The following is a 24,843-nucleotide window of genomic DNA, read 5'->3' on the forward strand; positions in this document are numbered from 1 at the left end:
TGAGGTTCTGTATGTGAATCTTAGAAATTTAGAAATTGACGTTCGCAAACGAACCTTTGCTGGTTCATCACTGTGAACCTTTCTCATATACTACAATTTTCCACGTCAATATAACATCTTTGTTTGGAATTATTTGCATTTCAACTTCAGGCCACTCTATGCACGACGCTGGCAGCATAAAAAAAACTTTCAAAATTTTACTTGCTTTGTTACAAAAGTTTGCTCGAAATATCCAGCTTTCCATTCTTGAATATTTTGTGTCTCTCAGCTGTGAGCTTGACCCGTAATCACACAACACCAAGAGTGAATTCCCCTACATATAAGTATAGTCAGCGATTGATCCTTATTCATCCAATCAATGAAATTAATAAAGAATACGCTGTATATTGTAAAAAAATCGAACAGGTGTAAGGGATCAATCTTGATTTTATCTACAATTAAACTCGATTAAGAAGTCCGGTGAACTAGAGGTACAACTAGTATTGATTCAGTTTTCACTCACTGGGCGTAATGGCGCAATATTGTGATATAGTTCACAATGCTGTTAGTTTTAGTAATTTGATCACTGACTGATCACTGTCCCAGTGATATGACATTAAACTTACCTTTTTTACAATAGATAAAGTGATCGGTAAAATGAATAGCTTCACAGTAAGTCTCATAGCAGTATTAGCGTGTGCTGTCGGTGTATCGGCACTCAGCTGTTTGCCCTGTCACAAGGTTACTTGCAGGAAACCGATGTGCAAAGCCGGCGTTACTGTTATCAAGGGTATATGCGGGTAAGGATTGTAGGAGATTATATTATTAAGGTGTTCCTTCCTGTTAAGTCTTAAACCGAGTAGTATGTTATATATGACGGATGGAATTTCGTACGTGTTGATATTGATTGTGAGATGAAATATGCGTATACCCCTCTAGTAGTATGGTTATATATTCTGTGAAAGACAAGTAACGAAAAATGAGATAATATACTTTCACATCCGGTGATCTATTTATAACGACACGTTTTTAAAATGTTAAATATCAAATATATCGCGTCAGGCCGATATTCCATAACTGGTTGCCTTTCTACATATACTGATGTTTGCCTGTCCGTATTAATCAACGCCAGTTTGGCATGTATAATGACTTTGAATTCGTGGTTCATTCGAGGTAAGTCCGCGATAGAACTTTTAATGCGATACCATCGGTAATCCATGAAGTATACCGTTATCGAAAATTTGGAATGCGCATGAATGTTAAACTGGTGATGTTTAACTTGTTACAAAAAACGATACTATTCTACTTAAACATTCTCCTAATCAGGAATTCACAATCTCAGTTTAGGCCCCATTAGTCGAACATTGGTAGCATTAAGATTTGGATATATCCCATAGGTAGTTTGTACCTTATAAAGTTCACCACGGTGTGTCATATAGTCGGGCAACTGCTTTATTCGGCCATAATGATCGAGAATGCGAAAAAAGCAAGAGTTACATAGATAAAACTCAGTTAATTCGGAATACTATCTGCTCAATTCAGGGGCTAGCAATTGCTATCGTTAGGTTATGTCGAAATACAGGACTTGGTTCGTCTAACCCAGGGATTCCCAAACTGGGGTGGCGACCCTAATGGGATCGTTTGCGTATTCTCTGGGGCCTCGGAGACAAAAATTAAATACTAATGATTATTACATGAATGACAATTAATAGCTATCAGCAGCTCATTTCTGTATATTTAAATTCAATTGAATAGTATATTCATATTGAAATGAACCCGAATATTTTCGACTGACACTCGTCAGGGGTAATCGTCAGCAACTAGTAGAGAATTCAAAAGAACAGCGTGTATCAACAATCGCAACACAAAATATGACGTCACCGGCACGAAATGTCGAATACGAGAGCGTTCAATGTACTATTTTTATTCGACATTTCGTGCTGGTGACGTCATATATTGTGTTACGATTGTTGATATACGCTGTTCTTTTTAATTCTCTACTAGTTGCTGACGATTACCCCTGACGAGTGTCAGCCGAAAATATTCGGGTTAATTTCAATATTAATATACTATTCAATTGTATATTGAAGTTCTGTACATCCAAGAAGCTGTTCAAATATTTCATTTCATTTTTCAAAATAGAGGACAACACTGTTTCTGAGGAATGCGAACCCGGCAAACAAGGTTTCAGATCAGTCGAAGTGTCATTTTAAATCACCCCCTGCTGTGACTTACAGTTGATGTCTGGCAATCCATGAAGAATAAAGCGTTGGGAGCGTAATAAAAATTAACGAGACGGAATTTTTCCTTGCAGGCAAACTACAAGTGACCAGAATTGTTATGTGTTAACAGTATGATAAATACACACACGTTCGGCACAGCCCGATAACTTTTAGATCGTCGTCTGTATTTCGCGGGATGCAGTATTTTGCGTAGCATTTATTGACTATACATCGATTGGATGAAGATAGAAATCGTTCCAGAAGACCTATATACATTGCTATAGTCTTTATAGAGTTTTTAATCTATAGAACGGAGGTTAAAAAGTTATTAATTGCTCTTATTGCGCACGAAAACGCCAGTTTCGCACATTGGCATAGGTTTGGCGAGGGTGCTGACCATTTTTCAGTAAACTGCACGCCAAATTGAGATGTGGGGTCGCGCAACATTTTCGAATCGAAATGTTTGCGAACCCTTGGTCTAGCGCAAGATGAGGAACTATGGTGAAACAATGACGATGCATTTAGTACCAATCCACTACGAAGTCATGTAAGGCCGTGCATGTTTCAAAGTCGCTTTTATGTCGATACAAGTGTGTCCAGAATGGTAAAGAAAAAGCCGTTTCAATCATTGTTTCATGGCTTAGTACTATGCTTGAAAATCACTTTATTATTCCCGGGTTGTCAGATTGGCCCGCTTGGGGCCAAATTCTATAAATTTGTCCCTTTTTAGCGGCAGTTGGCCCCTCAAAATACTGTTTGGCCCCTTGACCATTTATTTTCAATATTTGGCACTTTTCGAAATTAGTTGACACATGTTATCAAATAATATATTTAAATAAATCTCTGTCCGAAATCGAGCTGACAATGCTGACAATGTTTATGCCAATGCAAAAGATTCGAGTGGAAACACTGTGTGAAGATTTTGAGGCACAATATGAAGATTTGGAATTGTTGTTGTAGAATGTAGTCACTGTTGCAATTGTAGATACAGATTGGTGAGCATGTGGTCGAAAAAATCTCTAAAATGACTTGCGGCAAAGTAGCAGAAAAAATAACTGAAAAGGAGTATCCTGATAGTACTCAATGATTGGTAGAAAAAACTTCAATATAACTGGAGAGATTTTTGAAGAAAAAATACCTAAACGTTAGGTGTATAAGTGTCAAATGTAAAAAAGCTATTCTGGTAATTTTTAGTAAAAATATATATATTAATTGATTAGAATTTTAATAACACTCGTGTTAAGAACAAAAAGTTGAATTTTACGATTTTATATTCAGTTGGAAAGGGCTTCTAATATAATCGCAGTTATTGTAGTTGGATTCGGTGACCAACAGTACTATCAACAACATAAAACTGTAATTCCAAGTGATTGACAACATGTATATGGGTGATGTTACAACGTTAAAGACGTTGCCACCGTTATTATGTATTATTGACAACGGTATTAACGTTAATAAATGATTTGGCCCTTTTTTTCCAAAATCTGTCTGACAACCTTGCATTATACCAACCCTACATGAGTGTGATACAGAGCAATAGAGCATTTCTTGAATCGCTTAGCACTGGACAATACAATTAACATGCGTGTGTTATGAGATCGGGGCCAATTACGGCAATATCGCGCAACCTTAACTATTTTATTACACAACATTAGAGCATCGTTAAGGCGTTGTGTGCCTTTACGCATGACAACGAAACGAGAAAAGTGATTTTCCACTTAATTTGATACCGTACTTAGAGCCTTATAACGCAGATGCCAAAATGAGTCACCTTTTGACATCGCTAAATCATATATCACCATGACAATGCCACACATCCCTTGATCATTGACTATGGCTTTGAAGTCTTAACATTACCTTGAATCTAAGATATTGGTACTTAGATAGAGAGTATGCATTGGTTACATATGAGATATAGAATTGTTTTTAAATATAGTGTATTTAGTCAGTAAAATAGAATTCCGTAAGATGGTGCCATAATACTGTCTTAAAGTTGATAAATATGACAGCATGGTTGCTCAAATTAATTATTGACTGAATCTATAGTAGCTTTCTCGAGTAGAAATTAGGCATTGTTTAGTTTTCATGTCCAATTACAAGTAGAATTAGACATTTTCAAGAGTGAGTAGAAAACCAATACCTGTCTAACAATAATAATAAAGTAGTTTAAGGAAACAGACTGCAGCCTGGCGTTGCACAGTGATGTGGATCAAGCGCCGTTGACAGCTTTCAAGGTTGTAAATTGCATCTTCTCAACTGATGAAAGTCTAATAACGTTACAATTTGTCTTGAATTTCCGAAATTCTCCTCAGTTGCTTACAGAAAACGGTTTCTGAGACAATTTCTGTCGTAAAAATTTGTAGGAGTCTGCCGCAATACTATATTCTAGTCCAGAGTTTCTCAACCTTTTTGTCTTCGCGGACCCCTTTGGGACCGTCACGGACCCCGCAGACCCTCACGAAGTTTTTGTTCAAATTCAGCTCAATTATCGCACAATCGTCATCTGCCTTGTGTAAATGATACCTGTAGCCTGAGTGATAAATGTTTCTTGCTGTATATTGATTATGGCTTCCCTGTGCCATCAAACAGAGATGAGATAAGAGAAAAAGCGGTCAAGCACGAGTGATATGGTCATGCACAGTTAGGTAAGACCTGACGTCATACCTTACTACTCTACAGGGAAGCACCATCATAATTTATACAATAACCCACGTAACAATAAATCAAAATGACTTTTCTTGAAATATAAGACCATACGAAACATGTAGAAATTTGGTTGACTTCTATTATTTCAAAGCGAATTCTGCACCTGCATTTCTTGAAATATGTGGTCGTGTCTTGAAAATCCGCGCCGTCGATTTGACATGAACAAGTGCCAAAAATCCATTTCCCCAAATATAGATGGTGACGAATGTAATAATAACGCGGAACGCTTCCGACGACACATTTGGGTACAATCGCAACAAATTGGCAAACAAGCCCGGCCATTTTTATCTAGCAGCTTATACTGAAGTTATTATGGAAAAATGGTTATGTATCACAGGAGAAAACGGATTTTTGTAAACATTTCGAAGTCACCCGGTTGAGAACTGCTGTTCTAATCTAATGAATATAAAACAGAAAAAGTAGATATTTGGCTTTCCGTTGGTATGCAAGAGAAAGTAAGCGGAAGTAGCCACGTGAATAAGTAGCGTGAATGGGATAGCTGGAGTCTATACTTTCATGTTTCGAAATATAAGAAGTACTTCGCTACTCTGGGACTACTATCTGGATCTCATAGTGTTATTGCAAAACATATTCCTATATACTTGTTCTATGTTCGCTTATTTTACTTCCCATGCTGTTAATATACAAGAGGAAGTAAGCGGGCATAGTCAGTCGAGCAAGTAGCACGAATAGGTTAGTTGGAGCCTATACTTTGATGTTCCGAAAAAGAAGCACTTCGTTATTGTAGATATCCTGTCTTTGTGTTACTCCGAAGCATGTTGGCCATTCTTATATTTTTGCTCCATCTTCGCCCTTACAATTAAATTTTAATCTGTGGTCATTTACCAAAACCACATATCGCGTCTTTATTCAGATGTTGTAACGTGTGCTCGCAGCAACTTTATCAGAAGTGCGGCGGATTGTGGGGTACCGATGGACGATGCGACCCTAAAAAGAGCTTGGTCTGCGTGAAGCGGCCAATTTGTCAGTCGTATACTCAACGGCCTGCTGACCCCATTGCTATTCAACAAACGACTGGGGTTTGCATGAAGAAGTATCACGTGGTGAGCATTCCCATAGTATACACTGTCCTTCTCATACAATGGATCATCTTTATAACTAGTTTTTTACATACAACATTTACTTCGAGGATTAGTTCGAGATTCTCTATACATGCCGAGTAGGATAGTTCGAAAATTGGTATTTAAATAAAATTGCGGCTAATAGCTAAATGTTTTAGTTTGACTAAAATAACAGAACGCGCAAAATTTGGCTTTATTCCAACGAGTAGCAGTGAATCAACTTAGAGCTGGAAATATATGAAATTATTATAAAACATATTAAAAAACATAAAACAATTTCAAATACTACCGTCTACGAACGATATGAGCATGTATTTAAAAGGACCGAATTTAGTTATCTTAAGTAGTTCAACATCATGGGTCATCTTACACACCGGGTTGTATATCCCTCGTAATTGCTTATGGTTCGTTTTCGGCCCGCCAACTGTTATAAATGACAGCCTGTACAAACTAACTCACTATACCCTTGCCTATGCTAGTTTCGATCATGTTTTGAAGTTTGCGGTGAACTGTGACGTCATTAGATTTACCCTGCGTTTGAAATCATGACGTCATGTGCTCTCTTTCATAACGAGCTTTCTATCCTTCATGACCTTAGCACAGTTAGTATTTGGATATTATTCTAACTATCTCCGAAATTCTTCCTGTTCTCCAGGTCACCGTGTGCCGGATGTGCCAATCTTTTGGGATGGTCTGCCCGAACGTATACATGCAGATGACAGGAGCGTAAAAAAAGCAAACGTGTTTGATTGCGGTTGCGAAATGGTGGCCTAATGTAAACGAGTCAACACACCGCATATACAGAAGAGAATTGATCAACTACTCTTCGTCTGTATTTTTCAAAGGGGTATTGGGAAAAGTTTAGTTGCCGTAAGATACTGCAGAATAGCTTGTTGTTGTTGTGAAAGGGCGTCAACTGTACGTATGCAAGTTAAATACTGTCAAATAAGCAAAGCATCGTACCACGCGTGACTGGTGACTGAGTAATCAGTAATAATACCGAATCAATGTAGACAGGTGATGCCAAGTAAAACTTGTTGCGGACCCTATTTTTTGCAATCTCTGCCGTGGTTTCAGAATTAGACACATTTCAGTAATGTTAATTATGTTACAATACTCGTCGACGTTCTCATGTTGCGAGCTGCTATCTCGCTATAATTTATTGGAAGGTGAAAGGACGCATATTTCGCCGTATTGCGTCGCTTTCGCTATCTGGAATGCCTTTCTGTAAGTAGTGTGGTAACACAGCATGTTGTATGCCAGGGGTCACGGACCACTTTTCAAAATTGTTAGAGGCCGCAGGCCGCATGACTTCAACATCGAGATAAAAATAGGCAACGCAGTTAAGCAGCTACGTTTTGATAACTCTACGTCGGTACAACGCTGGGCTCTCTAACATGGGCGAAGGCCGAAGTTACCACAAAAGACATACTAACTTATTGAAGAAAATACAAATACAAAAAAAGTAATGATCATAAATTTCATTCTCTTTTAAACTATGAGCTGCACACGATACCTGACAACACTCGTCAGCAACTAAGCCTACGGCCGCATTCTCGTGCATAGTCGTAATGATCTAACTGGAGGCCAAATACCCACGTTAAACTGTATATGTCCATTGTCGGTGAACTGCGGACTAATGTATTTACACATATCGACGTACTATGCGCACCGAAATCATGAGTAGTCATGCTATGAATAGTGACATGGATTCGCTTTGTAGTCGCGCGCAGCACGAAAATATTTTTATAGTCTTCACTGAGGTTCGTCAATAGTAATAGTAGGCCTATAGTTTTACATATTACTATCAAATATTTATCATTTCTTAGCCCATGTGATCAAATTCACTGGTGGAGTTGATGCAAGGGGTGTCTTCGACAAATTAGGGAAGTTATTCAGGCTGCGCTGCATCTTTGGGTGGGCCAATTGCAATTAGTTCCCTTTGAGGCATGCTGTTATTTTTTCGACATTCCGTCAGGATTGTCGGTATAGAGGAAATATTTTTGATTCGCCCAAACGTAGGCTTACCAGAAATGAATTTTCTTCGTGATGAGGAGAACACGATTACAAATTTGTATTTCTTTTTGGAGCGCATCGTTTTCCTCGCTGTTCGTATCTGCACTGTGGGGCTCAGATTACAAAGGACACTACTATATTAAAATCGAAAATTAACAGGCATTGAACTGTGCGTAGCGTGAAGAAAATTTCAAGAAAATTTCAAGAAAATTTCATTCCTCTCATTATTTAATGAGTCAATTCGTAAATTCAATTTGCATATTGATGGCCGCCAACACATCCCAATCTAAATAATTGTCCTTGACGGCCGCATCATTTCCATTCCACTGCCGCAGATTGGTCACACCCGCACTAAAGAATCGATATTGGGGTTAGCTAGTCACTGTACTTGCTGCAAAACCATCTCCTCGAATAGCTTGGTCTTTTGGGGAGCCCGAATTCGTTTTCCAAGCTTCTCGGTCTTGGCAATGGTAAGCCATTGTACGTCAAGGTAATTTGACCATTCATATCAGCAAATTCTTCCTCCATGGCATGAAATTGCCGAAGCCGTATCAGCAAGTAAGAAATAGTGATATAGGGCACACGAGAATATAGCTTACTTTGAACAACAGCAACAACACTATGTTCAAACTGATATCAATTTCAACATTTCAAAATGGTTTACTAAGCGTTCTTCCGAAATTTCAAATCAGGTCGCGGGCCGCAAAATATGATCTCCCGGTGTTGGTGACCCCTGTTGTATGCGATAAATTTGAATCTTCGCAGAGCCTACATGTGAACACGTGAGAAATATTAGTGGATAATTTGGCGGTCCTTAACCTTCACTCGCCAGCTGAAGCCGAACGCAATTTTGCAAGCGTTTGGCCATCCCCAAAAACAAATCTGCACGGTACTGTACGTCTAATACAGGGGTTCCCGAACTTTTATGGTCGCGACCCCATATTTCTACAGGAAAACTTTGCGCGAACCCATCTCTCAATTTGACGTGCTGGTTACCAAAAATAGTCAGCACCTACGCCCAAACCCACTCTCGGCCTATGTGCAAAGCTGACCACTATGTGCGTAGTGATAGCAATTATGAACTCGTCAACCTCTGTCTGTAGATTCAGAAACTCTGTCAAGACTATAGCTAAGTATATAGGTAGGCTATTTAGGAACGATTTCTATTTGTTATGTTATGTATGATGGCAATAAGAAATTAGTATATTATCAGCAGTATGACTTTAAGACAGGCGACACGATCCAGAGTGCAGTTATAAACAAAAGAGACCAGTAGACAACAGAACACAGGGTATAAATACGAAGCACGACACACGAAGAAATAATGATTGGCGGTAATTACTAATCCTAGACAAATACGAGACAAACGACACCAACGTAAAATGCATGAACATAACACTATTCATATCCAATTGAAGTACTACGCGAAATACCGCGTCGCCAGTAATACAGATAAAGATCTGTAAGTTATTCGGCCGCGCCGAGCATGTGTTTATGCGCTATACCAGGGGTTCTCAACTTCCCATGTATAACCGGACGCATTTTAACAGCAAAAGACGCTGCGGGCCGCAGAACATTATGGTCATGTATTTTTGGGCCACTATTAAATTTACGCTACTCTAGCCTATATACCAGTCGTTTACGGGCGTTTAGTACATTTTTTATGCATTCAAAAGCAATAATTGGGCAGCGTTCGTAAGTTTGCAGTTGCTGTTTTTGTGAGAATATATATCTTCCAACGGCGCAAGTAAATCCCTTCGTGGAACTTGCATTGGATTCATTGCCAAGTCGGTATATCTACCTTCAAACCCGGTCAGCAAAGAACGGAACTCTATGTTTCAATGCGTGAGCGAGCAAATATTAAATTACGGTAACTTTTTCGTTAAAGAGGTCATTATCACTTTGAGCTCTCAGTGATATGAGAAAAAGTCTGGCGTTTCAGGGGTCATTTCTGAGCACACCAACCAACCCTTCTTTCCTTCAAGGGCCGTAGCCCTGAAGCAATAGTTAGAGAAGTCAGATTTGTCAAGCTGATGTTTTTCGCTGGTCCCCTCCCCACGTTTGCCTTGACAGCATTTCCTCTGCCAATAGGTTCACTCTGATAAAACGCACCCAGATAATTACAGCTATGCAATATCTGTAGAGTCGGTGGATTCGTCTAATGCTAGGCCAAAATATTCTAGGCAGCAACGTGTAGAACATGCGATAAAATATCGACTGACATTGCTGCTACTCTTCTGGTAGCGGTTGAATCAGACCACTGTAACTTCGAAATTTGTCAGGGGATGGTGTCAGTGCTGCTAAGTTCTGGAAACAGCGAATATACGCACAGTATGTAAAAGTTTTATTGATATCACACCTTCTCAAGCAGATTTCTTGGGTTTTGCGATATTACGAGGCATCTGTAACGTCGTCGGCAATTTTAACAATGGCTCGAAATATGGATTGCTGGGCTTGCCACCTATAGCAAGCACCAATTTTTAAAGATCGGGCGATATGCATAACTCCAGAAGAAACTTTAGTGGTATCATTTTAAGCTTCTACGTTTCGTTACGACAAATGCTCTTCGACAAATATGACACATCGGTTTTCTATTTATACCCGAGAAAGCAAAGTCATTGTTCCACGCAGAGTTACAAACCCAGTTTTCGCCGTTTTTCCTGTCCCTTCTTGTTTCTGTTCAAACTTTTCGCGGCGAGTGAAACACTCTTTTATAGTGTACTACGCAGCGATATTCTCTTAAACCAGAGGCCAGACGAATACCGATTCGAGACAATAACAATCTAAACTCGAGCATATATCAAGAAACCAGAACACATCAAAGAATGAGTATTCAAACGAAACAGTGACGGCGTGATAAGAGAGCCAAGTAGCTAAATTACCATGTAACAATAATGTGCCAGTAGTAATTGCGTTCATAATAAAATATGTCACGGGTTGAGAACCCATGCATTTTACTGCTAACACATAGCACTACCGGTCAATTGTAGTTTTTTACCCACTTGTGAGACGAATTATACCTATTTCCTTATCAACAAGGAATCCGAACAACTAATAGTTTGATGAGCCGTTGTAATTGGATTATTAAGTTTAAACTCGAGACATTAATATTACTTTGGAAATACACACTAATTATCACATATATGTTTATAACTATTTGCAACGCCTCAATATGTCCAATCGAACATCCACTTCAGTTCAGTTTATTATTACAAATCTCATCCAATCAGTGCACTGCTTGAATTCGATACCATGAAAAGATAGGAAGATGTCTAAAAGACTTGGAGTAGTCCTAGAAATCAGACACCCACCTGGGCGTAGGCGATGTAAGAAAAGAGGCATGCCCACCGGATGTGCTAGAAGATAATATTAAAGGACAAGCGACAACTTGAAATACAATACAATGGGGTTAACAGTAAATAATCACAGCTCATCCGAAGTATCAGAAATGGAAACCAATCTATTAGAACCTCAGAGCCTAAGCATGTTCTGTCATTCATTTATAAATGGCAAAATAGTTATAAATGGCAAAATAGTTCCGTTGTATAGCTAAACAGTTAAAGATTCGCAGGGTCCCAGCTTGTTCCGGTTGTGTGTTCACAATTCAATCGATTATGCATACATTTTTTCCCTTAGCTTTGAAACCTACGTGACAGCATTTCGCTGTCAGCTGCTGCAGAGCTGTCAAATTTGGTACTTTCCCTTTTCACGGAGACAGACCGCTAACAATTACATTTTTGCCGGTACGCAGCACGAAAACAACGCAATGAGGAAATTATTTTCCGCATAAATCAGAACCGCAAAGCGATAACTGATAACACAAGTCGAATACCACACGCTCCTTGGTCTAAAATCTTGAACCTAGGCATTGCAACAAAATCCAGTGTTAGCTACTTTAACAAAATAAATAGCCTGAGAAGGTGGCTAGTGATAATGTAATCTTCGGCCGTCTTGCTTGTGCGTCCGTCAAATGGGAAGAACCTCAAATTTAAACGGTACTGAATCAATCAAGCGATTTATTTACATAAAGTTCAGGCACTGCCGCGGTTGGCTGGGGTTGTTTAACTTCTAGCTTGCACGCCATTGCGTCACAGATAACATTGAGATGCAGCTAATCAATAACATACCTCTTTTGTAGGAAAATCAAAGAGAGAACCACACTAGAAATAGTTTCATGGCATGTTTTTTTAAATCACTCCATTACATTTCACGCAATAGCCTATTTCATAAAAGTTGCAGTGAAAAGTGGTATGAAAAAATAGAAAAGTTGCAAAATGTTGCACTACAAAATTCTTTCAAACAGCTTAGAACACCATACTACATAACCTATGCGTATTTAGGGAGGTTCCGGAGGCTGTAAATAAAAGTTGCAAAACCTTCTCGTAATTACACGTTGATCAGATGTCCATAACTTTATTTCTTTTTCCCATGCCCCGCTGCTTATTATCCAGTTTAACCAGTATATTGCGACAACTGCTTCTTGCAATTCATCTGAAAATACAAAATAATGTCCAGATTCACTTTTACTCAAGGAAAATAGTTTCGTTGAGTAAATGTAGGGTTGACATAAGGGACCATTCGGGAGCTGGACCGGAAGGTCAATGTTTTTTTTAGTCAACCATGTGAACGAAAAAACTGTATTTCGGGCGCTGAGCGCGAAAGTTGACCTTTTTTCAGTCAACCGACCACGAAGTGAGAGAAATTTATCATTCTCCGGATTTGCAAGGCTGAAAATTCTTAAAAAGTGTCCTCTTTTCAGATTTCAAAAATATGGTAACCCTAGGTAAATGGTATATTAAACATGCTATAAAAAGGTCAGGCTAACAACTGCCTAGTGCCTATAAGTCCACAATATCGAATCGTATATTGTGATGTCGTACGTTGTCAGCACTTTCCTATCCTAAGAAAACGGGATCTACTGTTTTTGTTGTTGCTGTCATTGGTATATGATAGTGTCCATGGTATTGTGTAATCTATGGTCATATAGCATCAAGATGGTGATTATATAAACTAAACCTCCTGAGGTGCCAACTTCGAGCACATCTCACTTTGATTTTAGGTCAGTGCATCTCAAACGTTCTTGACTCATCGCACCTGATCATGCTCCACATTATTTGACCCCTAACATTCAGAGGTGATTAGTAGAGAAATAAGTCTACCCTTCCGGACTACTCGAGTAGTCCTTATATACTTACATTACATAGTCAAGTAGTTTCATTTTCATACACCGAATATAGGCCTACTCACTCGAATTGTTTTGATGATAAATACTATTGTTGCGTTTCAAATTTTGCGAAGTAAAAGTTATTTCTTGGGTGCACTTCAATCGGTTTTATGAGTGACGAGTATAGGCCCATTTAGGGTATTTAGTGTATCTCCCGCTATGAAGTCAAACACTCACGAGATAAAAATGGATGGAAGGTTATCAGTTTAACATCAATGTCCATCGATCAAGAATTCAACTTCGCAAAAACACGAAAATGAAAGCATGAAGACCCGACAATATCGCGTATCTATCGACCCTCACCATTCCACCAGCCCTTGGTAACAATTGGTGTTGTAGCTGTGAAATGCACGCTGCAACATACACGGCGCCAGGATCCTAAACTTGATATTCTTTAAAAAGCTATGGTGCTTCAACAATCGATATACATTTCACGCTAGCCTTACATATGAATTATGCTAGATCTTGGTTAAATGTCTTCCGGATTAATATGAATCGCCAAGTCGCTGGTACACCACTGAAGAGCGGAATCTAGTTCGTTCGAATTCTACTGTAGTATATAGGTTTAACTGTATATTCGGTGTATCCTGGATTCCCAGTCACCCAAACTGTATAAATAGAGTATTATTGAAGCAAAGAGAGGGTATTGCTATAAGTTGATATAAATTTCTAAAAGTAGGAAATGTTCTAGAAGAATATGTCGCGACACAAACCTGGGTCGCGAAGGGTATAATTTTCGGTCGTGGGAACGCCATAGCGATCGTTTAATATGTATGTAATATTTGTCGAATTTCTTGCAAATATTAAATATCTTCGCGCTGGTAGCGATTTCTAGTGGATGGTTTGCACGTATAGCTAGGGTCAATCTGTGGGTGCGCTGATGAATAAGCGGGGCACGCACGAAAGTCGTAAAAATACGAGGTGGCTTGATCGAGGAAATTGGCCGAGCTTTGATACAAAAGTTGATTTGAATTCGTGAAAATGTTCTTTCGACATCTGTATCTCTTTGAAACACAATCGGAGACCGTTGGAATTCGTGAGAGTAGAGTTATACCTGGGTATGAGCGATGGCATTTAAAGGCGAGCCCCATTGCGCAAATGCGACGTACAGGGGGAAATGCACCCGAATTTGAAAGTCCGTCCGCCAGACATGTTTCATATGACTGCGGTACGTGCAGTTGTTGTTTGCACGGTCTCAAATTCATACATACCCGTGAAATCATAGCATACTAATATTGAGAATGCATTCTTCCTGGCGTATGCGGCTTGGGTCGCCAGATGCCAGTAAAACTAAATATATAGTGTGTATGAGTGTCCGTGATCACAAAAATCAGTTTATAAATACTGAAATACGATATTATCTGGTTAATTTGTAGCCTTTGTAGAACTTTGGTGATTGGCACAACGCCTTCAATTGCCCATGACTGACCATGAATTTTTCTATCTTATCATAATCATTACGAAGATAGCATATATGATTATGATAAGATAGAAAAATTCATGGTCAGTCATGGGCAATTGAAGGCGTTGTGCCAATCACCAAAGTTCTGACAAATGTTATATTAAAATCTCGTTGCATCACTGACTTCCGTATTCATTTCTTCGTTGCTAAAACTTTACTGATTACTAGTTTTATACCCGAATGTCGTCAAGGATACCTGGATAGTATATCCTAGTATGTATTAATTACTTCTGTGTGTCACTATATTTAGATACTAACAATGTGATGACATTGTATATGAAAACTATTTGAGAAAAAGCTGATCACTAATGCTTGATACCGTCTTATGTGTACTCGGAGATCAACAAGCACTGTTGTTATTTACCTGACATTGTCTCAAGTGTTTCTTCGTTTTCTTGCACTTCCTGATAGACGGTTTAATCCATCCAGACTTCGAACAGAAATGTTCCCGTTTGTTCAGCTTCTTTGACAAACAATATGGTGTACAGAGACCTCTGCAAGAAAACAGCACATGAATTTAGTATGAAGTGTCATCAAATCGAAACAATTACCAATGTATTGGAGGCAGGTGTACCAACTGCTGGCGATTCAGTTAATCAGAAACATTTAGAGACTGTCAATTATTTCAAGTTGGCACATGTACCTAAAATGTTCCAGCGTACCCACATATACTAAATATCAAGGAAATTAGGAGAATAATTATTTTTTCTTTGGCCATATCTGTTCGGTATTAGCGACAAATGCAATCTTACATTCTCGATGATATGTGTTGCCTGTACTTTTCCATTGAATTGTCTATCTAAGTTAGAAAGCATAGAATCCGAGTTGTTAGTCACAGATGTTATTTTCTATATGCATCGATATCAATACATACCTTTCCAGTAGTCTGACATTTTTCGATTTGTTCCTAGGCCTGCGGGCCACGGTGCAACGAATTTCATGACATATCAAGACGCAAGTCAATGCGGCGAGAATGATAGCTATTCTCATGTTGAAATGTTAAGTCCTGTAGACGATGTAAATGCAAATATTGATGTATTGTAAATCACGTTTTTATTAGGAATGTGATAAATAGCATCAAGTAGATATTTTACGAGGTGGAGTCGCAAATCTTTAGTTGTTGCTCATTGTGAAGTCATTGTTCATTGTTGAGTTACGATTCAAACGTTGATGAAATTAGTTGTTGCGGCAATTTTGCATTACGGCTATATCTCTGTATCCTCGCCAATTTCCAATGTCGGCTGTGGTAAGTTATTGCATAAATGTCATAAGATTCCGGCTACGAGGCATTTCCTGCATATTTTATGCTTCTGGATTTGAAATCATCTTAATTAAATATAGTAGATATAATACATATATCGTGGCTATGGGCTATCCATGGGGGCAATTATTAAACTCATGAAAATGCACAGATCTGGCTACATACATATCAGCAGAATAATATGGTTACGGAGGTAAAGATCCGCGTTTAAAAGTTGAAGCCATAATTATTTTACCAGCGCAATGTACCATTGTTTAAGATTCCGAAAACGAAAATTGTTTTATGTTGTGATAAGAATACCGCACACGATTCATGGTGACGTGATGCTCAGAACAAAGCTTTTCTACGATTTTGCTGATAATTTGGAGATAAATTACCTGGAGCGTAGGCTACGCCGCGTGTTATACCAGTTCATATTCGATTGACTGTATTTTAAGGTACCTGCGAGGCAAGCAATACCGGAAATTCTCCTCAGATAGCACGAAGTGCAACATTGCTTACAATCACTATGGCACTATCAATGGTGCGTTGGAAATTTGAACGCGACCTTATGATATTATATTGATGATTGTGGCTGCACTACGTATCCTAGACTCAAGACAAGAGGTCCCAAACACGCGGCCCGCGTCGTCATTTTATATTTTGAAATATTCGACAATATTTAACTGCTACACATATATTTCTGTAGCTCTGAGAAGTTAAAATTCGCCTTCTCCAAAACCCTGAGACTGCTCATCAAATTTCACCATCACATCACTTTAAAACGTTACCATGCGGTGGAATATATGCTTTTACGTCATATCAACCTGTTTATGATGGTGGAACATGACCCGCTGAGGATTCGTGGCAAAAAATTGTGATTGGACTTGGGCGCGACTTTTTTGTGGAATTACTCGAATTCGGAGTAAATGGGTGATAAAATAAAAATGAATCGACTTTAGTTGCATCAAACTTTACATTTGAAGAGTAGATTGCGACTCAAAACGCCGTGACTAGGTGCGATCACGAACACAACAAACTATCAGACTGCTATGGGCATAGGCACCGACTTTTATTTTTGCATGGGGTGGCGGCAAGCACGTAGCCGGGGGGGGGGGGGGTGTCAAAACCCCCTCCTTTTGAAACGCAAAACCCCGTCCTTTGAAAATCACCATTCTGACGCTAATGTTCAGTTGCATTTCAACAAGTCGTATTATCAGTGGTACGCGGGGCCGCGACCAACTAGCGAGATTCGTATGTGCACGCATATTGCATCGCACAATGCAACGCGACGGGATCTCCCGCTGGCATGATTGCGGAATTAGGTCATTGATTGCCGCGCACTCGGCATTCGTCGCTGGACTGAGCAGTAACACGGCGCCCGATAATTCTGGAACACGAAAGACAGACACAAATTGTGATTGGAAACGTGCACGGCCAATCAGTATTGATCCCTTACCGCCAACACAATTGGTTTTGAGTAGCTCGCATCGCGACAATTGGTTGCTGATTACAACATCGATTTTGACTGTATTGCTGCATTTCCCGATCTACGTTCGCAAAGTATAATTGGATTAATATTATGGGCACTGGAATAAATTCCAACTAGCAGGCATACGCAATAACACATTGTTCAACTTTGCGCTCCGATAATATTTATCACAAAAATGGTTCACAAAATATTTTTAACGCGGCTTGCGGCGCTCATCGATGCAAATAATGCACTTCAATTTGCAGAAGGTGGACGTATATTTGGTAGTCAAATCGCGATAGGAGATGGTGTTTCTCAGAGGTCGCTATGAAATCTACGTTTCTAACGATGAGGTCGAATCTGTACATCTGATAAGGAACGTAAGTTTGCTGAAATCAGCATCAGCACGCTGTGCGAAATACATAGTAGTGATCAATTTTATCGGACTGTACAATCGGCCGGCAAGTTGCGCTGATAACGAAATTGCAGACATGCCGCAAACCTGCAATAATTACAATTACAGGGTGCGCTGGTCATACCTAAATACCCAGATTCGGCAATGGCAACGAGCACAATTTGTTCAGACGCGGGCATACGTTTTAATCAAAACGATACATAAACAGTAAACACAAACAATATTACACTCTGAGATTGTTACTGTTTGGCGAAAGGCCTGCATGCGGACGCGCTAAATCAAACCACCGACGATAGTGCACATGAGATGTCGATGAGCCATTTCGCATACAAATGATTCTCACTAATTTGCAGTACGCAGCATCGATAATATGAATTAGTGAATTGGCATTTCAAAAAGGACGGTATTTTTAGTTATAAATGAGAAACTCCCTGGCTACGCACATGGGTTTTTTTATGCCGACAACGTGCTGGTTAATATCAGCCCCGGGCCGTAGGCCCCGATCAGCCAGTCGAATTTGATCGTAAAATGATGCACTTTTAATTTTCCACGTGTTATTGCAGTAAGAGCAATATGGGCGCATGCCGCGACCTTATCATTAGAAATACATTTCCCAAAGCTGTGAAATTCGAGCCGCGATATGACTGCGCTCGATATAGTCCGTTCACAAATAAAGTTTATTGGAACATAGAAGGTTTCCGTTGAAACTAATCGAATGAATTCAGAATTTGCGTCACCGAGAATCTCGTGTTGCATCAATTTTGACAACGTAATTCAACGCCGTGCACTGCACAATGCGCAGTATTAATAACAAATCAAGCACTGACAAGCTGACAAGTGACACCGAGGGAATACGAGGGCATAAAGCAGACAAGAATTGGTAGCCTGGATGATAGCAAACGAGAAAGCGCGCATCTAATCAATAATTCCCCGACTTGCCTACAGCACAATGGTGTTCCAAGTATGACATCGCGACAATTGTTTGTACATTATAACGACGTTTGAGCTGCATTGTTGCGTTTTCCGATAAAAGTTGGCAAAGCCTTGTTAGAGTAATGAATATGCGCACTGTGCGCAGGAATGACATTCAATTCGCAGGCATACACAAGCACACTGTCCTATATTTCGCGCTCCAAGCCTCCGATTGAAGAGACTATCACGGAACTAACTCAAGAATTATTTTGTAAACGAATATGGGCGCAAATACAATTTAATTAGGAGAAGGAGAACGTGAATTTGCTCGTCTGGTCGAGAGGAGATGGTGTTTCTCAGCGCAAGCGTGTCGAAATCGACGTCGTAAACGAGGTTGCACCGATTGTCTGATTATTACCACGGATTACAATTTATCGGTGCGTTTTAAGCACTAGTTCGTCGTCGCCAACGAAGCTGCGTATTCAATTATTCGCACGCGTATCGGTGAATGATAAATAGTTGACATTTACGCGCTTTCACGGACTCGCTAATTGACAGCGCTGATGATTTGAAATCGCAGACGGCGGGCGTTTTATCCTATTGTATGGGGTGGCCGCCACCCCATAAATGGGTCATGGGGTGGCTGCGCCACCCCGCCACCCGTAACTCGGCGCCTATGGCTATGGGGAAAAATATTATATCAAAAGGTCGTAGCTTGCGTTGCGTAGCGTATTTAGCTATCTAAGCAGGTCGAAAAGACAATTGCAATCGTTGCTATTCTGCTGCCTCCTTGACTTACATCCTATGCCATCTTGGGTTTGTTTATCCAAGTTATTATCGGCAATTAAAGATGGCGAGTGAGGTATTGGTACGCTTCATCGCTGTAACAATAATGGATTCCTCGGCGATTGGACTGTTTTATTACTATGGTACATTTATCATTATATTGAAGTAATTATTGATCAGTTCCGATAATAGAAGGCAAATCTAACTCCGATGCATGCACGTCACGATGCATTTGTACACTAGCAAGGTGTCTACAATTATTTTTTTGTTACAAACTATGCCAAGTACAACATAAATTTATTCAAAATTTTGAAAATGTGATTTTTTTCGTGTCAGGCGTGAATTCACAATAGTAAATCACATTTCCACGGTGTTTGTGGAATGCCAGTCTGCAAGGTCCCGTCTAATAATGCCTTCTTGGAAATACATTATATACTCGGGTTACCAAATTTTGAAAATCTGAAAATAGGACACTTTTTCAGAATTTTCAGACTTGCAAAACCGGAGAAGAATTCTCAGAAAACGGTAAATTTTTCCCACTTTCCCAACTTTCTCGCTCAGCGCCCGAAATATCGACAGGTGGTTGACTAAAAGAAAAGGTCAACTCTCCGCCCAGCTCCCGAAATACCCGCCAGAGCGTCGTTCGGTGCTGATTTAAGGCATATCAGTCTCATTTTGCTATAAATATGACCTACATTCTCAAAAAATAGGACAAAATCTCAAAAAGGAGGACAAAAGGGCGTCCTCCGAGGACACTTTCAAATAAGTCAAAAAAGAGGACAAATCCTCCTAAAAAGAGGCGTATGGTAACCCTATTATATACCCCTGTTATTGGTGCTGCGGCCCGCGAAGCCATCAAAAACCAGGAAATTGGCCTGCGAGCATATTTGAGCTCGAGACCTCTGCTCAAGGCCATGACACAGTTGATGTTACCAGTTAATATTACATCATAGGATGTCTGGTCGACCTAAGCTCAATTGCTAGTCAGATTGGAGCATCGGTTTGTACATGTGTATAAATTCTATAGCTCGTCAGTACGGTTTAAAATTCAATCAAATATCAAAGTTTTGCGTTTTGATTTTCAGCGCGACTAAACTTCATTTCACACTCCCGAATTCATGTTCAATCGTTACAGATTTCGTACAGATTAGGTACCGAGTCTAAAGCTTATAAGTCGATGGCTATGGATTCGAAACATAAACGTACGGGACTGAAATACATAACGATGGCGGCATATCGCAGCGAAATTGAAAATAAACCAATTACGTCACTAACAATACGTCATTTGTGGTATTAATTTATCTATCAGGCTATATGAGGTGGAACTGATTCATGCAATTACTGATATACGACATAGTACTCGTCAGTGGTTTGACTCGAGACAGCGATCTGTCGATATATTGCTTCTAGCAATGTCGTTAGGTCTGTCTTCTGCCATATTTTTGAAGCATAGGATTTACAATCACTGCATGGTAGGCTATGAGTGAATCATATATCTAAACTAACTGACAGAGTCGACTGGTTGAGGTGATTGCAATTCTGCAAAAAAAAGTAATTTTTCCGACGACACCACGTCAATTTCTCTTTAATGCGGGTTTGTCTAATTGACATTTGCAGGAGGGGAAAAAGGGAAATTGCGCACGTACTTCGCCCTGGAATTATTACCGGGAAAGAAACCAGAGCTGAGGCTGTTTCTTGGCGAAAACGAATGTTAAAAATAGAAAAGCCGATGCAATATTCAAGTCGGTGTGATAGAATTAGTGTTGCATTCAAAACAAAAATCAATTTGAAACAAACATGTATAAATCAAGGCCCAATTCCAAACATGTTTTTTATTGTTTTATTTTTTCTTATAAGCCATGACGTTCCTAATATTCGATTGTGACGTCAAAATGAATTGACATTTACAATCGAAAATGTAGGTTAAATATAGCTCCTCTGACGATTGTACTATTAATGTTGAAACGACTATTTTGAGGGTTCCGACCATCCCATATCAATAAACATCGGCTATATCGAGTGGTAATTGTCCGTAGGGTCATACAACATGTTTTTTTGAAAGTATTTACACAATTATGGCAAAATTTTACAACCTGGAAAATAAAAAATAAAAATTGAAAAGACCTTTGTTTAAAACACTGTTTAAAACATATTTAATACATGTTTAAAACAAAGTGTTTTAAAACACAGTTTGTTTTAAATGCAATCCTGAATAGGATACGTTCGAACTAGCACTTCGGTGGTAACATTGAGTCATTACTACAGCTCTAAAGTAACACTGATCAGATTAGACATATCATTTGATTATTGAAATAAGGCGATCGATCAATTTCTGGGGTGGTGATCTCGACGCCTGCAAAATCACAGATGACGCTACAAATACGAGCAATCTACGAACATTAACTCCGTTACCATGATGCGGAGGCTCTTTTACACAGTGATACTGACAATTCCTATTATAATTTTTTTGCAAACTTATTACCTTAAACCGTTTTTTACTTTTCAAAATCTAAATTTTACCAACTACTTAGGTTGGCCTGAAAAACTCTTCAAATAGTGGCTAATCCAAGTACCAGATGGCAAAACAGACCTGAGTACTGCTGTATCCAAAATTCGCTACCCTAAACTACAGCCAAACCCACGGGATCGATAAATGTACGTGACTAATTTGCGAACGCGATAACAGACTGGAGAATATAAACACAGCGTCTTATGTAAAAAGAGTTATTGACGCAACCAATCATGTTAGCCTATTCAGTGGCATATCCGTGACTTTAACCGGTAAGATATCTATAGTATTTTAGTATGTCTATATTTAACTCGGATCAAGGCTTGCACCTGTATTTATGTATGTATAAGGGGTTTTATGGTGCTCGACTAGTAGGATATTGTGCACCAGGCCTGAGGGAGCTTTGAATCAGATATGTCTACACAAAACAACATATTCTGCGGCCTTTGTGTGTGTGCAAGTGTGGATTCTATGTCTCTATGGCAGGGGCGGGCGGGCAATTTCTCCGGTCGGCGGGACGGTTATGGGAAAATGAAGCACATTAGATAATGCTATCGGAGGAAAAGTCAATGTCGATCAGTGTAAGAAGCGAAATAATCTTTTGACTGACTGAAATGACCAGATTTTCAGTTCTTTTTTTTTTGGTAGCTATTGGATCTTCATTTTCCATATCTTGAGAGATTTGTGTACATCTTTATACAAGGTGACCAGAAAGCCGGTGTATGATGGTTCTTTCAGTTAAGTCAGTGATATCAGTCCAAATCTCTGTAGTGAACACAAATATGCAATCATTCCATATTCGTCGATAGCCTATTCCAACTTGCTGGAATTTCTTTTCTTCTCTACAGCAGCACTCCCCTTCCAAAAGCATTATCTAGGAGGCATGATGGTATAAAATCCTCCACAATATGTGATTTGGCTTTCTCAACTTCATTCTAAGTAATTGGACCTTGGCATTACTTTGCTGCTTAGCAGATCTTTTTGCTTCTCACAAAGCATGACATGCAACATTGCCATTATGATCTCTTTTTGGATGCAATTTATCTATCTTTAATATGGGTGCATGAATGTGATGTGCCACTGAACTTCTCAAGTTCGAATGCGCCACCACAATGCTGACACAGTGACACAAAACAAAACTCAGAATCCAGATTAGTTACCTTCACAGGAGCGACTGAGCAAGGTAAAATTGTTCAGTATTCCATTTTCATTGTTCTTTATATCCTCGAGTTTCGGTTTCTCTCCTGCATAAGGAGCTTTATTTGCTTTCTTCAATAACGCAAGTCATTTTACTGCACAACAAGACTAGAATATTGAGGGTAAATGCCTTGTTAGAAGATCACAGTTGTGATGACTGTGCATAAATTCGGTACAATACTGTGGTTCCGTGAATTTCTAAATATGGCACGTTTATTTTCACACTGGCTTGGCGGTAAGTGACATGTGGTTGGTAGTTAGTAAGTTACAAAAGTCATGCTTATTGTTAAAGATTTTGGTTGCAGCAAAAAGTACTGGTCCGGCTCTGGCCGTATCAGAAAAAGTACTGATCCGGCTCCGATCCGGCCGAAATTGAAAAAATCCGGCAGGATATCCAATTCGGCTAGGTCCATGCTCCGCAGTAATCCACATATACAAGGAATAAATCTTATTTAATGTAAGCTTTAAGTTTAAAGCATAGAGACCAAAAACAGTATTTAATGAATTTATTAACAGTAGGCCTAGCTGTTGAAGTCTCAGACATGAGTTGTCAACATGTTCTTTGAGCTCTGGCTGCATGTCGTATGTAGAAAACCTTAGTAAAGACTGCACAGTGAACATGAACATCAGTTATATTGGACCGCAGCCTTGTCTCGTTAATGACCATGGTCGAAAATATATGTATACAATATGTAGACCGGAACAGAGCAAATAGTTTCATGTCCATCTTTCTCAGGTTGACAAACTTGGATTCATTCTGTGACGCATAAAATTTGTCCATGCTTACGGAATGGAATTTTACTTTCAGAGTAGAAACTCTCTGCATGCCTGTCAAAATCCTTTCACCAGCCGTATGTTGCCAGTCCCTGCTCCATGGCGTAACCAATGTGCATTATGCGCACTGTGCACTGTCAGACCAGACGCGACTAACTAGGCTACGCAATATCGCAATATCGATAGAGTACAGTAAAATCTAATATAAACATGACGTAAAGGATAAATTGAGAGTTTTGTTCCTGACGAGCTGTTTTCTATTGACGGTGGTAAAGCACGGTCAAGCGACAAGTTACAACCTATAGCGAGTTGACAGCTTTGACGCGTGGCATTTTACAAGCTGCCAACGCCTATATGTGAGCTGCGCTTTACATGGAGTCAGGCGTAACGACGCTAATCGTGAGTAAGCCCCAACAAATATTCAGCTCGATATCGTGTAGTAGCGTTAGCCACCTTCTCAGCCCAACATTTCTGAGAGGCCGAATTCAATAATTATTCAATGTGTTATTGTTTGTGTTGATGTTTCCGCGATTAATTCGACTGTAATCTGAGTACGATTATAAGGATAATATTTTTCCATCTATCCATCTGCCAGTTTTATTTTTCTGCGCGTTGATCTTCCGACGCCCGTGATCTCAAATTCCAACATCTTTTTGCAAGTATTGATTTTTAGCCCACTCATCTCGGTTGCTGTAAGATATGCTTGGACCATAAGAATGTACAGTAGGGCTGTTCAAAAATAATTTTTCTCTCTGATTACAACCATTCAGCGATTAAATAGTCAGGTTACCCTAAAAACGCTGCTCACTAAATTTGGTTCAATTCTAACAAGTATAAGGAGTCCACAG

The 24,843-nt window shown here is 39.4% G+C and overlaps 1 protein-coding gene and 1 long non-coding RNA gene across 2 annotated transcripts; one reads left to right on the forward strand and one right to left on the reverse strand.

The window, feature by feature from the left end:
- Positions 1–591: 591 nt before the first annotated feature.
- On the forward strand, positions 592–6,811 carry LOC145444583 (uncharacterized). Its single transcript, XM_080322592.1, has 3 exons — positions 592–779; positions 5,782–5,971; positions 6,645–6,811. The coding sequence occupies exons 1-3, from the start codon at positions 637–639 to the stop codon at positions 6,717–6,719; spliced, it is 408 nt and encodes a 135-aa protein (XP_080178718.1). The 5' UTR covers positions 592–636; the 3' UTR covers positions 6,720–6,811.
- A 4,369-nt stretch (positions 6,812–11,180) lies between these two features.
- LOC145444658 (uncharacterized) lies at positions 11,181–16,856 on the reverse strand. The gene is made up of 3 exons (XR_013916742.1): positions 15,566–16,856; positions 15,056–15,185; positions 11,181–12,496 (listed from the first exon to the last, which is right to left on the reverse strand). It is a non-coding gene; the product is annotated as an uncharacterized LOC145444658 (long non-coding RNA).
- Between the last annotated feature and the right edge of the window lie 7,987 nt (positions 16,857–24,843).

The sequence above is a fragment of the Botryllus schlosseri genome, chromosome 1 (assembly GCF_051294905.1).
Source record: "Botryllus schlosseri isolate E-star chromosome 1, Bs_hap1, whole genome shotgun sequence".
Taxonomy (NCBI): Eukaryota; Metazoa; Chordata; class Ascidiacea; order Stolidobranchia; family Styelidae; genus Botryllus; species Botryllus schlosseri.

Coding starts and splice junctions, on each gene's coding strand:
- LOC145444583 (XM_080322592.1), top strand. CDS start 637: ATGAATAGCTTCACAGTAAGTCTCATAGCAGTATTAGCGTGTGCTGTC. Junction 780..5,781: donor GTTATCAAGGGTATATGCGG/GTAAGGATTGTA, acceptor GTCTTTATTCAG/ATGTTGTAACGTGTGCTCGC. Junction 5,972..6,644: donor GCATGAAGAAGTATCACGTG/GTGAGCATTCCC, acceptor CCTGTTCTCCAG/GTCACCGTGTGCCGGATGTG.